Genomic DNA, 14829 nt, shown 5'->3' on the forward strand with positions numbered 1-14829 from the left:
TTGTACAGAGTTGGAGCAGATTGACTCTATTTCTTTTGCGGGTTCCAGTGAGGAGCAGGCTAAATCTACGACATTTGACTTCGAGGAGTGTTCTTACACTTGGGTTTGGAACCATTATTTGGAGTAGCATGTCGTAGCCTATATGGTTGTTTTCTTCCAGAGGAGCGGTGTACCTGGCAGCTTGTTCTATTGCTTTCGTAGCTGAGTTGCTCAGGAGATTGCTTGTGGAGCTTTCTTGGTACCTGTTTCTGCAGTCTTTCATCTTTGATTGAGGACGGCGTCTCTGGCTTCTTGGAGTTTGCTCAGCATCTGGTGCTGGGAGGGAGAGCTAGACATCATCCCCTACTTGTTGGCTTCCTATTTGGTGTCCTATTTTAGCCTCTAGGGCTGACCATGTTAGTCTGAGAGGCTGGTCACCCCTCACATATATTTTCCCATATTTTTCTCCATTTATTGTCTTGGGTATTTTTCCCAGTCGTGGAGGTCTTTTGCTCCAGTCGGCTGCCTACATCTAGTAGTAAATATAGCCGGCATGCCTCCCTCGTATTTCACTGCTTAGCATTGCTTGCCTAGCTTGTCTAGCTGCAGTCCCTCACTTACGAGGTTCTCCCCTCTTGCTCGAGACATGTATTCCTTTTGGTGATGATATTGAGAGCAGGTTCTCACCTGTGTTTCCTCTCTCTCTCTCTCTCTCTCTCTCTCTCTCTCTCTCTCTCTCTCTCTCTCTCTCTCTCTCTCTCTCTCCTGTGTTTCCACTTTCCCTTCTTCCGCTGCACATTCTATCAATGGCCCTCGCCCATGGCCACGCCACCACAGGAAGATCCGGGCCATCATCGCGCAGGACCTTCTCGCGCCAGCTCAGTTTTACCACCTTGAGCACCATGTCACAGCGGCCCATGAGGGATGTATTAGGGTGATATGAGAGCTCTCTGCTCATGTACCTAGATCAGATTTTAAAGTTCTAGATTTTTGTTATCTTTCTTTATTACTATTTTGTATCCAGGATTATGTACCTCATGGATATGATGTAACCTTTTGGTCTCATAGGTCAATTTGGCCTTTTGAAGACGTTAATACAACTTTCTTTCTTTCTTTCTTTTTTGAGGAAACACAGAGCTATATTACTGAGTATGAAAAATTCCCCAAAGTGCCAGTGGTGGCCTTACTGAGGGGGCATACAAACTGTGCAGTGAGAGGCGTGTAGCCTGTGAGGAGCGGTCAGTGCTACATCACGGTGGATGATGTGATGTGTGCAATATGAACCACTGTGGGGGAGTGTACTCCCATCTAGCATGTCCTCCAACAATCCTGAAGAAGAGACCCGTGCGCCCCCATCATCGAATGAAGGCCTGGTGTCTGTCCTGAGCTGCCCGTGAAGGCCGACAGGAATCATCATACATGGAGCGGAGTGCACGGATAAGATCGAGCCAAATCAGGACTAGAGTATCACGTGTCGATTGCCGCGTGTGACCAAGGACATGGAGACAACGAGCTCTCCAAATGTTCCACATCGCAATCGCAGCAATCACCATAAAAACATCATCCCTATGCCAATGCTCCATCTGCAAGTTTCTTTCTTTCTTTCTCTCTCCCACTCCCTCACTCTCTCACTCTCTCTCTCTCTCTCTCTCTCTCTCTCGTCTCAACCCGCAAGCTTTCTCTAGGCTCTAGCCTCTTAACTTTTAAGTTTCAAGCCTTAAGCCTTAAGAGCTCTCTCTCTCTCTCTCTCTCTCTCTCTCTCTCTCAACTTTCACCCTCTCTCATGGCATCTTCTTCACAAGCAACCTTCGACTCCGCACGTCATGGGAAGATGTTAATGCCAACCGCCCTGGAAGTGGAACCTTATGCATGAGTCCGCGCACGAGGTTCAATTTTGCACGAGAATCACATCGGAGAAGACAAGGGAGCTTCTTGAGCACATTGCCGGGCATGAGGCTTTGAGGGCTGCAAGGCCAGCACGTGTGGCTGTGGACCCTGCGGCATTTGTGACACCACCTGAGGGGTCTGTTTCAGGGTCAGGGGGTGCATCTACCACATCTACACCACGGCCACATGGTGTAGGTTACTTTGCGATGCCCACACCCGCGTGGCGACAGAGTACACTTGAGGGAAGTTGGGATCCTAAGAAGGAGGAAGAGGTTGATACAGTTGTGGCTCGTTTCTTCTTCCATGACCATATTGCTTTCCATACTACTAGGTAAGCCTTGACTCTTCCCTCTTGACATGATTTTTCTAAGTTTCATTCTTGAAAGTTCACTTGTTTCTTTTTGTAATCAGATCCGAGTACTTCAAGGCTATGATGAAGAGGATTGGGGAGTATGGTCCAAACTACACCCCCCCCATCATCGGAGTCTCTGCGCACCACATTGCTTGACAAGGAGAAGCGCCTTGTCGAGCAAGTTGCAGAGAACACAAAGCGGCTATGGGCAAAGAATGGATGCGAAAGCTTCGGAGAAAGATCGGTAACTTCAAAACTCAGAATTCAGCACTCTTTTTGCGACGGAAATTAACGCACAACACTTGAAAAGAGAAGTGCAGAAAATATATATATATATATATATAGAGAGAGAGAGAGAGAGAGAGAGAGAGGACACAGTATTGGGTCCCAATTACCCTCTGTAGGGCCCCCACCACGGATGGTGTATTTGCTTTATTAGAATGATGAGAAAACTGAAAGAAAATACAGCAACCTTGGACATTTTCTTGGCTGGAAAATCCTGCCCTTGACCTTCAATTCTCCACCCCTTTGAAGAGCAATTCCCTTGGCTTGTCTAGCCCTTGATTTGCTTGAGCTCTTGGTGAATAATGAGATGAATGATTGGGATTATGGACACTTCTATTTATACTACCCCATCAGGAGCAGTCGGCCAACATAAAGGCAGTCGGCCAGCCTAGAATTGTCCCACGACTGGAAATTCAGCATTAAATGCTGAAAAATCCCATTAAATGCTGAAAAAATTCCCATAAATTCTGCGCATCTCTTCTTGGCTGGCTGGTCATCAGGCGCCTGCTTCTGATTGGTTGGACACAACTTTTGCCCACAATCCAAGGGCTGGGCAGCTTGTATGGGCTGCCCCATACATGCCCTACAGCCATATAAAGGCTATAAACTCTTGGAAATAGCCTTATCTTTGCCCTAGGGCTGTCCTACAGCCCCTGCATGGCTGGTGGGTTCAGCCTGGGCCTTCCTCATGGGGGTGGTTCTACACCATTCCCATGCCCACATCCGGGGTAGCCCTATGGGCTGGCCCCTTGTCGATGTGGGTGGAATATGCCTGGCATATACCCACAAATGATCTAATGTCATAAGCTGTCTCAGGTACTTCCCAATTAACAATCTCGGCCACTTTAGCCGGATCAAGTCGAATGCCTTCAGCACTAATTATATATCCCAAGTAATGCACCTGGAACAGATAAAATTTTGACTTCTTTTCATTGACGTAGAGCTCGTTGCTTTCCAGCAACTTAAGGACTTTCTCCACATCAATGTCATGCTGCTCAACCGTAGCTGAAAATACCAGTATGTCGTCCAAAAATATGAACACACACTGTCCAATCAAATCCCAAAAAATACGCATCATCATGCGGTTAAATGTAGCTGGGGCGTTCGTCAAGCCAAATGGCATGACCACAAATTTCATAGTGGGCCCGTTCCGTACGGAAGGCTGTCTTGGGGATGTCCCCCTCCACAATCCGCACCTGGTGGTACCCACTCTTTAAATCCAGTTTCGAGAACACCTTTGCTCCATTCAGCCTCTCGAGAATATAGTCAATTCGAGGCATCGGGAATCTGCTCTTGATAGTTAGCTTGTTGAGTGCACGATAATCGACACAACCGGGAAGACCCATCTTTCTTCTTGACAAACAAGATCGGTGCTGCAAATGGCGACACGCTGGGACAGATGAAGCCAACTTGCAACAATTCTTGGAGTTGGCGGTCCAACTCCGATTCCATTGCCTTAGAAAGGCGATACGAAAACTTGCTCGGGGGTTCCAAGCCTGGGAGGAGGTCAATCCTGTGATCCTCCGGTCTGGACGGGGGGAGCTGGGAAGGGAGACTATCCCGAAGAAAAATCTTCTGGAACTTTTCATGGAGAACCGAGTACTTCTCGGAAGCACTGGCCACCGTCTAGGCTGTCTGGATGTAAATCATCGCACACTGTGCGCCTTTCCTGACTGCTCGCTTAGCCTGCAAGTGGCTTATGAGCGGAAAGTTCGGAATACCTGGCTCACACTTAATGGTCACCGGGGTGTTTGACACATTCCGATTGATCTGGAATGTGTGCTTGTCCCACTTGACATCAGGAAGAAACTTGTGAAACCACTGGATACCCAAAATTATGTCTGCTCCTACAAGAGGGGCAACCATAAAGTCACGCACAAACTCTATGCCCTGAATCACTAACTTAGCACCTAGAGCTTCATACTTGACGCTCGTTGTCATACCTGTTCTAAAACCCTCAACCTGTTTGTCCACCGGAGTCGGCTCGAAACGGGCACACCTAGCGGCCTTTTCCGTGACCACATCCTCCGTGCTGTTGCTGTCAAACAAGACAACGACTCTCTGGCCACCTATATAGCCAAAGGACTTGAGCAATTCGTTGCGCTCATGCTCCTGGTCATGGGCACCCTTCTGCTTATCTTCGAGCTCCCGGCTAATAATTGCTCCAACTGAAGCACCAGGGTTTGAAGAACTAGGGTTAGCCGCTGGGGTCTGTGTGGGAGCTGAGCTCACCACGGAAGCTGTGGAGGCGGCAGCGGCCTTTGGAGGCTTCTTCGGGTAATCCCGAGAAGTATGTCCTTTTGTATGACAAAAGAAACATCTACCCTCCTCCTTGTACTGAGAAAGCTCCTCAGCGTATCAGGGATACGAAAGGAGAGGGAGGAGGAGATGGAAAACGCGACGCTGGAGAGCGGGTACGCTCCTCTAGAGCCAAGATCCGCGCCTTCTGCTCATCCAACTTGGCTGTCTGTTCTACGAGTGCTCGCATCATCAACTGGAACATGTCTGTGACACTCAAACCGGGTGCCCTAGCTGGGCTGCTTGGTGCACTCTGGTCCCATGGTTCTGGGTCTCTCTCGTCGCCGAAGCTCGCCATAGTAGGAAAATGCAATTCCTTTCCGGAACACAATCTGACCATCCACTATCTGTGTGGGAGACTTCCGGAGGCTTCCGGAGGCTAAAAACCAACCGTCCTTCGAGGGACAGGAGTCACTCCGAAAGTGGTAGTCCACCGGCGTCTAAAAACCAACCACACGAGCGAGAAATTTTATGGTTTTCTTTGCTGAATCTTTGTCCTTGAAGTAGGCTCTGATACCACTGTAATATGAGAAGCTTCGGAGAAAGATCGGTAACTTCAAAACTCAGAATTCAGCACTCTTTTTGCGACGGAAATTAACGCACAACACTTGAAAAGAGAAGTGCAGAAAATAGAGAGAGAGAGAGAGAGAGAGAGAGAGAGAGGACACAGTATTGGGTCCCAATTACCCTCTGTAGGGCCCCCATCACGGATGGTGTATTTGCTTTATTAGAATGATGAGAAAACTGAAAGAAAATACAACAACCTTGGACATTTTCTTGGCTGGAAAATCCTGCCCTTGACCTTCAGTTCTCCACCCCTTTGCTTAGCGATTCCCTTGGCTTGTCTAGCCCTTGATTTGCTTGAGCTCTTGGTGAATAATGAGATGAATGATTGGGATTATGGACACTTCTATTTATACTACCCCATCAGGAGCAGTCGGCCAGCATAAAGGCAGTCGGCCAGCCCAAAATTGTCCCACGACTGGAAATTCAGTATTGGGCCTTCCTGGCCCTAATGGGGGTGGTTCTACACCATTCCCATGCCCCCACTCAGATCCAGGGTAGCCCTATGGGCTGTCCCCTTGTCCCAACCACTATCTACTCAGTGATCTGGCATCCGGTACCATACCAGATACACAGAGCCACTGACATCATTCTAGAGGGAGACTCACAGCACGGACTGGCACAGTTTCATGTGCAGGACAATGCACACCTGACCTTAGACTCATGTGCAGGACAATGCACACCTGACCTCGGACGACTGAGATGGATCCCTGGTTGACTCGTCCTGGACTAGGCTCACATGGGACCCGTTCACCGTCCTGCACCTTCTGTACAAAAATGTCTACGTGGCATCCAAGTGCGGGATGCACGTGACACAGCCAAGTACAAGGCTCAAGTTGGCCAGTACAGCTCTAGGTGGCCAGCAAATAACAACCCCACGACCATGAAAAAACAAGGAAAAAATACAAAAAGTGGGGAAAAATGGAGAAACACCTAAATGGGCGAGCACACCCACAACAAAGGCCCTAATGTGTAGTGTACAGACAGGAGATGATTGCTAACAAAAAGCACCACTATCACCAACCCATTCAACCGCTTCAAGTGTGTCACTGACCTCTTTTGGAGAAGTCATCGCTGTGATCATGTGGAGTGAATCCTGAGAAGAAGTAGATGAATTTGTGACTGCCATGTATGCAACTTTGGCACATCCCTCCTCTGAAACTTTATCCTTGCCCTTGTCTTTGGTGTTGTCCTTGTCAGATGCTTTGGAAGCATCCTGGGCTTTATACTTAGCTTTGGCTGCTCGAGAGTCATCACGACGAGCAAAGCAACGAGCCTCAGTATGACCTGTCCTACCACAGTATGCAACTTTGGCAGATCCCTCCTTGAAAACTTTATCCTTGCCCTTGTCTTTCATGTTGTCCTTGTCAAATGCTTTGGAAGCATTCTGGGCTTTATACTTAGCTTTGGCTGCTCGAGAGTCATCACAACGAGCAAGGCAGTGAGCCTCCGTATTGCCTGTCCTACCACAGTAATCACATTCATTGCTTTCGTCCTTGGACTCCTTTGAATCATGTTTACCCTTGCCTTTACCTTTGTTTTTGTTGTTGTTGTTGTTGTTGGAGGTTCCTTTCCCGCCTTTGCCTTTGCCCTTGTCAAAGGCAACAAAAGCAGACTCACTCCGACTTGCCTTTTCCGCGAAGCATGCACTTGTCGTGGAGTTAACTCATGACTTCCTCAAAAAAGAGGAGAGAATCACGAAAAAAAATATTATCCTTACAAGAATCAAAGGAAGCAGGCAATTTACCAAGAAGTTTATGGATGGGATTGCTGATGGTGCTCTCGTACTCCTCAAGCTGCAGCTTGAGGCGAGTGAACTCTCCAATCTTCTCAATCAAGTTATCTGACTCATTGATTGTAAGCTTCTCCAACCAATCGGACTCCAATTCGGCAAAATCTTCACTATCGAAACTCTCCCATACCTCCTATGGATCTGTTAGAAGTCATCTCCTGTCTAGTTTTATACACCAGGGCCTTTGTTGTGGGTGTGCCCGCCCTTATGAGGTGTTTTATCATTTTTCCCCACTCTCCGCATTTTTCCCCTATTTTTCCTATTTTTTCTGTGGCTTGGGAGGCAGCCCTAAGGCGGCTGGAGGACCAGTAGCTGGCCGACTGCCCAGACATCAGTCATGGACTTCTGGATGCTGGCCGACTGGATGTATGCAGTCGTGGGCCTCATTTGCTGCTGGCCGACTGTTGATACAGTCGTGGGCTGCCCTACAGCAGGCCGACTGCTGATGTGGGGGCATATAAATAGGCCCCAGCCCCCTTGCCACTTGTGTATCATACCGGGATCTTCTTGTGTATATTAGAGCGTATTCTGACATGGTATCAGAGCCTAGGCTCTAGATAGTTCTTGGGAGTTGTGTGAGCAAGAGGGGGACTGTTGTGTCGCTGATTGGTGGACTGTTTTGGACTGTTTGGAAAGAGGAGAAGCAAGAGGAAGGCGGGCTGATTTGCTGGACAGCCACTTGCAAGTTTTAGTTCTTCTTTGTTCCCACCCACCCACCCTATTCAGAGTACATCCCCGCAATGGCAGATCTGTTTGAGATGGCCGAGAGGCATGTGAAGATCCCGACACTCCCCACGTTCCCGGTGGACCGTCAGTTGGACGGGAGCAACTACGGCATATGGAAGGTATCGTGTCAACGCTAGGGTCCGTTCGTTTGTTTTCCTCAACTGTACACCGCAGGTAATCAATCATGTAAAGCATATGACGCTGGCCAGAGGTATATGGCAGCATTTGGCCTCACTTTACAACAGGGTATCGCCCATGAAGAGGATTTCCTTGGAAGTACAGATGCGGGTTATGAGCCCTACAAAGTCGTCGACGATGCGAGAGCATATTAACAAGCTGCAGGCTCTTCAGCAGGAAGTTCTTCAGGCTGGGAAGGATATATCGTCAGAGGACATGGCCATAACGTTGCTGTCACATTTGCCCTCTTCATACTCAGCATTTTACTCGTCTTTGATTACCAATGGTGGCAGGCTCAGCACCATCACGTGGGAGAAGCTTGTGCCCATGGTCCTGGACCAAGAGGAACGATTCACGAACCCTCCTCAAGGTGGAGGTTCGGAGGCCTTAACTGGCCAACGGTCGAAAGGCCGGAACTTGGGCAAAGGGAAGGTTTCATCGAAGAAGTCTTCTGAGAAGAAGTCCGACGCTGACCGCGAGAAACTCAAGGCAGAGAGGACCTGTAATGATTGTGGCGAGAAAGGCCACTATTGGAGGCAGTGTCCCAAGCGAAAGACCGAGAAGGGTGAAGATTCCTTAGTAGCAATCATGAAGACTCTGGCTTTTGTGCACCTGGAGGTGATGGACACCGATGTTTAATTTTCTTCAGGCAGGGAGGAGATTGGAGGACTCTCCGCAACAGATACTCGGGAGTGGATTCTCGATAGTGGTGCTTCCAGGCACATGACTCCTTCCCGTTCCGGTTTACAAGATCTCTGCAGGCTTTCTGGTCATATTCTTACTGGGGATACGTCCACTATCCCGGTTCACAGTGAGGGCAGGATGGAGATAGTTCGCAATGGCAAAGGGGAGAAGCATTCCTCCCAGGTGTTGTATGTTCCGGCACTTGGTTTTCATCTGTTGTCAATGCATCAGGTTTGCAAGACTGGCGTACAGGTGGAGTTTGATGAGCATTTTGTTGCTCTCCGGGACAAAGCAACAGGCCAAGTGGTTTGGGAAGGCGGAGTGGAGAATGGAGTTTACAAGCTTTCAGCACTCTCTCTCCCAGGTCCTCAGGTTTATGATGAGTGGCAGTCTGGTAATGGCCATTCAAGTGTGGATACGCTGCAGGTACAAGCTTTCCGGGACCAAATGGTGGATAGCTTACCAGTAGATGGCAGCAGTTGGCAGGAACTTTCCAGTACCGATGTTGGTAGTTCTTGTGTTCGTCAGTCAGAGGAAACTGAACAGGTCAGTTATGCTCTGATGTCTCATCGTGTTCGGGACAAAGAACCTCCAGTAGATGAGGATGTTCTTTCCACGGGGACCTTTCGGAAAGCCAGGCAGGTGGCAGCTAATTACTTGCAGAAGGAGGTGGTTTCTCCAGGCTTTGTGGTGTCGGATTCAGGGGGGGTGGTTGACAGGTTTCAGAAGGCCTTGCGTGGTCTTCAGGAGGTTTCCAGGACTTGTTTGTGCACCGTAACAGGTGTTGATCCTTGTGAGCAGTGTGATGCCTCTTTGACTCAGAAGCAGAATGGTTCATTGATCTGGTTGATGGACACCAGAGACGGGAGCTTCCTGATGAGGCAGTTGAGCTCATGGTTGCAGATGTCTCTTTGGGAGGCAGGATTGCGTTTCCTGTGGTTTCTACGGCATGCGAAGGATCATGGACTCTTGTACACAGGAGGGGGATTGTTGGATGGAGTGACTCAGTTTGGGGAGGAGATCCAGACACGAGGAGATCTGCTTCAGGCCCAGGAGCAGTTTTTCGGAGCAGTAAGAGGCAGTCATCTTTTGCCTTGTCGCGGACAGAGGCAGAGTACCGGGCTGTTTGTGATGCTGCTTGTGAGGTGGTGAGGATGCAGAGGTTGCATGACAGGTTTGGGCTTCCACTGGAGGCACCCATGGTCATCCAGAGGCACTTTGTTCGTGAACAGATCGTTGCTAATGACATCTTGCTAGAGTTTTGTTCGACGGAGGACAATACAGTGGACCTCTTCACGAAGTCGCTCTCTCAGGATTTGCTCAGGCGGCACCCCAGGTCCCTGTGGTTGGTTTCACAGCCAGGAGCTGAGAGGGGGTGTTAGAAGTCATCTCCTATCTAGTTTTATACACCAGGGCCTTTGTTGTGGGTGTGCCCGCCCTTATGAGGTGTTTTATCATTTTTCCCCACTCTCCACATTTTTCCCATTTTTTCTATGGCTTGGGAGGCAGCCCTGAGGCGACTGGAGGACCAGTAGTTGGCCGACTGCCCAGACATCAGTCATGGACTTCCGGATGCTGGCCGACTGGATGTATGTAGTCGTGGGCCTCATTTGCTGCTGGCCGACTGTTGATACAGTCGTGGGCTGCCCTACAGCAGGCCGACTGCTGATGTGGGGGCATATAAACAGGCCCCCAACCCCCTTGCCACTTGTGTATCATACCGGGATCTTCTTGTGTATATCAGAGTAGAGTTACACGCCTATATCTCTCTCTCTCTTGTGCTGTATTTTTCCGCATGCGTTTTTGCTCGTGTTCCCAGATCTGGTCATCATCACCGCTGCGTATTCTGACAGGATCTCTGTCCACATCTGATGAGCATTACTTCGGGTAGAGACAAACTGTGTCTGTATAGATGGAGTCATGTAATGGATAATGATAAGATGAGCCTGAGTATCCAATATGCTTCTCAAAGCAATGTCCACCGAGTGAGCTATGGAGATAGGCTATCCACACATCGCCTCCTTCCAGCAATAACTCAATTTAGAAAGACCATGTATGATATTAGTTACTGTAAGCTTCATGGAGTCACTGACTTGGGGAAGATTGTAGAATGGTATATGGGTAGGGGTGGGAGCAAGTCCTAAGAAGAAAGATTGGGAAGGTGAACCACCTGGAGAGCGGGAGCAAGGGATCCAAGCAATGAAGGAGCTGGAGTATCAATGGGAGAAGGAGCAACAATAGAGAAACCTCCTGAAGCCATGTCCTCTGACAAGAAACCTTCTCTGTAGCAAGAGGGCTGTAAAAAAAAACAACAAATAGCCTCCTCTCAAGTTGTGCACCACAAGAGGAGAGAAAGAAGAAAGGGAGGGAGGGTGGAAAAAGAGAAATAGAGAAAGCAAATCTCTCAGGAACCCTGTCCTCAGCACCTAGAAGAGGGCTTCAGCCTCCAACAATAAAAACGCAGCAATCCAACAATTCAGATGCAAAAAACGCAACAAATTGATGAAGCCTCTGCTCCAATCAAAAAAACGCAACAATTCCGTACTTGTAGATCAGTGTTTGGCTCTGATACCATGAAAGAAAGAGCATCACAGGTTGTAGGTCCAAAGCACAAACTGTAGAAGGCTGGGAGTAGTTGATTATTGTTGAAACTGAGCACGAGGGAAGCCCGTAGGTGCTTCCGAGCATAAGAGACTCTTATGCTTGTAAGCCCGTAGGTGCTTACAAGCATAAGAGACTGTTTTTACAGCCAATAACTTGCAACAGATATGCAAGAGTTAGATGAAAACTAGGAGGAAGGGTGAGCACCCTTATATATCCCTCCTGAGAGCTAGTCGGCCAGCTATAGCAGGCCAATAGCTATCCTGTAGCATAATACAGAGCCATCTCTCTCTCCTTTCTCTATCTATGTTGAGTGTTCTTGCATCACGAGTTCCTATGCAGTGCTTAGGGCTCAAAGAAGACTATCTAAGCTTCCGCATGTTACAGTGGTATCACAACATCAAGCTCAGCTATGCTAACTGCTGTTGGTGTCCCCGAAAAAGTGCACAAGTCCAAGGAGAGTAACTCAGCATGTGTCAAGACCCCCAAAAGCTGGTTGGTGTCAAGCAAAACCCAAGGGGAGGGTTCCATGAGAGTCGGTAGCCAATTGGGACTGCCAAGGAGGGCTTTTATGGAGAACCTCCAAGAGATGATAATCATGCAAGGGGCGGAGCCAAGGGTACCAAGATCAATTTCAAGAAGAAGGATTCATGTTTGTGTTTAGGGACAGGGCAAGAAGGCAAGGAGACAAAGTGGAACAGATACACAGATCTCTACACCAAATTTGTGTTTAGGGACAGGGCAAGAAGGCAAGGAGACAAAGTGGAACAGATACACAGATCTCTACACCAAATTTGGAGTGAAATTAGAGACAAGGCAAGGTTTTCAATGAAAAGGTTGCCAGGAAGGGAAGGATGACAAGTATGGGAGACCAAATGTGGAAACAGTGGATGATGATAGAATTATCCAAGGTCAAGGTTAGAATCTCGTCATCAAGTTTAGCAAGAAGGGATGTCATGTGCATGCACATGGACATGCCTAATCCAAGGCTAATCCCTGATGGGCAACAGATAAACAATAGATTAGGGCACTAGCCACGCTCATATATTTGCAGAAGAAGCCCGACTTGATCAGAAGAACAATCGGCCATATGGATTTGAGCCTACAGATGAAGTCCGCAGCATATATACTTATTGTTGTCCATGGAGCAGCATATATATTTATTGTTGTCCATGGAGCTGACCGACAACAGGTCGGCCAGTTGATTTAGAGTTCCAAGAGCCTATAGAAAGGCAGGTCCTAGATAGAAATCGGAAGATCATTAGTCACCCTTTTGGGCAGGCCAGAGGCCATGATTGTTCTTGCATCAAGAGTTCCTTGCAGTGCTTAGGGCTGAAAGAAAACTATCTAAGCTTCCACACGCTAGAGAGAGAAAGCAAGAGAGAGAAATTGTAAGCACGCTAGCTCACAAATGGCATGCCAACAACCAAAGTGTGATGTTGACTCCATGAGAATCTACTCGCAAAGCTTCAAATCATCAACTCCATCATGCATAGCAAAGACTACATGCTATGACATTCCCACACGTCATGAGCTCCCAAGAGCAGTGCATAAAGATATGTCCACCTCAGAGAACAAATCCTCATCGATAAACCACCAGAGTGAGTTTCTAACACTTTTGAAAACTATGAAGTCTTGGCACAAAGTAGTGATACATCTCAGATCCATGGCTGCGCTGAAAGAACCAATAGAGAAATAGGGTCTTACATTGTCTGAGGATGCTGAGTATGAGATGGCTACGCCAAGAAAGACGATGAAGAAGAAGGGCCCCCAGAGATCCCAATCTCGCAGAGCTTGTCCAGGGTCTTCACGATAAGGGTTGGGAAAAACCACCTGCCGCAGATTGATGCCCACGCGGAGAAGGTCTCTCTTGATGGTTAACCACACGGGCTCTGTAAGGGTATTTGAAGAGGGGCCTCCGCCAAAACCAGTAGGGCCATGTGAGCCGAAATCGGGAACCGAAGGAGAAGAATCCATGGGAAGCCTGAGAGGAGGGGGGCCTGCTGCTGGTGTTGGCGTCCTTGGGGGAGGCACAGCAGAGATGGATGTGCTCACAGGTATCGAGGCCCGCGGGGGGCTTGATGGCTTCGCAGGTGGGACTGATCCTGGATACTCCATTGCCGACGGCGGCTGCTGCTGCACATAGAACAGGCTCTCGATCTCGTCGATGTCCGACTGCGAGGACGCATTCAAGGGGATTGTGTCGCTGTGAGACATCTCTGCTCTGCTCGTTAGCAGCAGAAGTGCTGTGCAAGAAGACGAGCAGAACGTGTTCTTTCTTGCAGATCTATGGGCGGGCTATGGACAGGCAATTGGCCTCATAGCCGGTCAAGTGTAATAATTCATCGCAAATGTGCAAAAATAGAAATTAGGCTATGGTGTTTAACTTTCCCCTTTAAAACAAAACAAAAAACATTTTGTTTAAACTAATTCTACTCTTTCTCTCTCACTCTCTCCCCCTCTTTTTCTCTCTCTTCTTTCTCCTCTAATTTTTTTTCCTTTTAAAAACATTAAATAATAAAACAAAATACCTCTTAAAAATTTATCTTTCTAACTCTCTCTCTACCTCACTTTCTCTCTCTCTCTCTCTCTCTCTCTCTCTCTCTCTCTCAATCTCTTAATCTCTCAATCTATTTCTCTTGAGCTAGCCAACTCTCTCTCTCTCTCTCTCTCTAGCACACTCCCCCCTCTCTCTCTCTCTCTCTCTCTCTCTCTCTCTCTCTCTCTAACACTCACTCTCTAATTTTTTCTTTCTAACTCACTCTTTAACTCTCTCAATCCCTCTTACTCTCTCTCTTTCTCTCGAATTGGCCAACTCTCTCTCTCTAATTGACTCTCTTTACCTTTCTCTAACTCTCTCTTTTGAACTCTCTGTAGCTCTCTCTCTCTCTACCTCACTCTCACTGACTCTCTCTCTCTCTCTCTTTAACTCTCTCTATTTCTCTCAAGCTAGCTAACTCTCTTTTTTACCTCATCCCACTGGCTAAACAACCGAGGGTCTCGCAGGTGATTGATAGATGGTGTTACATACTCTCCAAGTATGATCCACACACTGATGTTACAAAACCACATGAACTGATGCCTTTGCCGCCCCATACCATTCTCTCATACCATAGAAAGAAGGAGCTGGAACACCTTGCCCGTAGTTCTTGATCCTCTTTTTGCACTTGTCATCTTGGCCACCTAACCATCCTTGGCAAGTTACCTTGCTGTGTAGAGATGTTCAACGTATAACCCACATTGAGTCGTGTATGTCACTCTCCACAATTTCCTGCACCTCTACTTCAGTTGTCTCTCCCTCTACATTGTATTGACCACCTTCTGTAGCTAAAGAAATAGTGGGTGGAGTTTAATCTCCTACCTTGTTTCTTACGTGGCTGGTTTTTTGTGACATACTCTGGATGATGTGATAAGTTATCTTCCTCAAGATTTATAACTGTGGATTTTCGACGCCAGCTATTATCACCAAAAAAGTTTGGTTGCA

The 14829-nt window shown here is 48.0% G+C and overlaps 1 protein-coding gene across 1 annotated transcript in view; it reads right to left on the reverse strand.

Annotated features, from left to right (window-relative positions):
- Positions 1–13667, reverse strand: part of LOC147640466 (protein YIP4b-like) — a 39354-nt gene extending 25687 nt beyond the window's left edge. Inside the window, exon 1 of the mRNA XM_086780961.1 lies at positions 13053–13667. Within this exon, the coding sequence (XP_086637087.1) occupies positions 13053–13562 (510 nt within the window). The 5' untranslated portion in view covers positions 13563–13667. The remainder of the gene's footprint in view (positions 1–13052) is intronic.
- Between the last annotated feature and the right edge of the window lie 1162 nt (positions 13668–14829).

Source organism: Cibotium barometz, chromosome 3 (genome assembly GCF_041138505.1).
Source record: "Cibotium barometz isolate CiBa-2024 chromosome 3, ASM4113850v1, whole genome shotgun sequence".
Taxonomy (NCBI): Eukaryota; Viridiplantae; Streptophyta; class Polypodiopsida; order Cyatheales; family Cibotiaceae; genus Cibotium; species Cibotium barometz.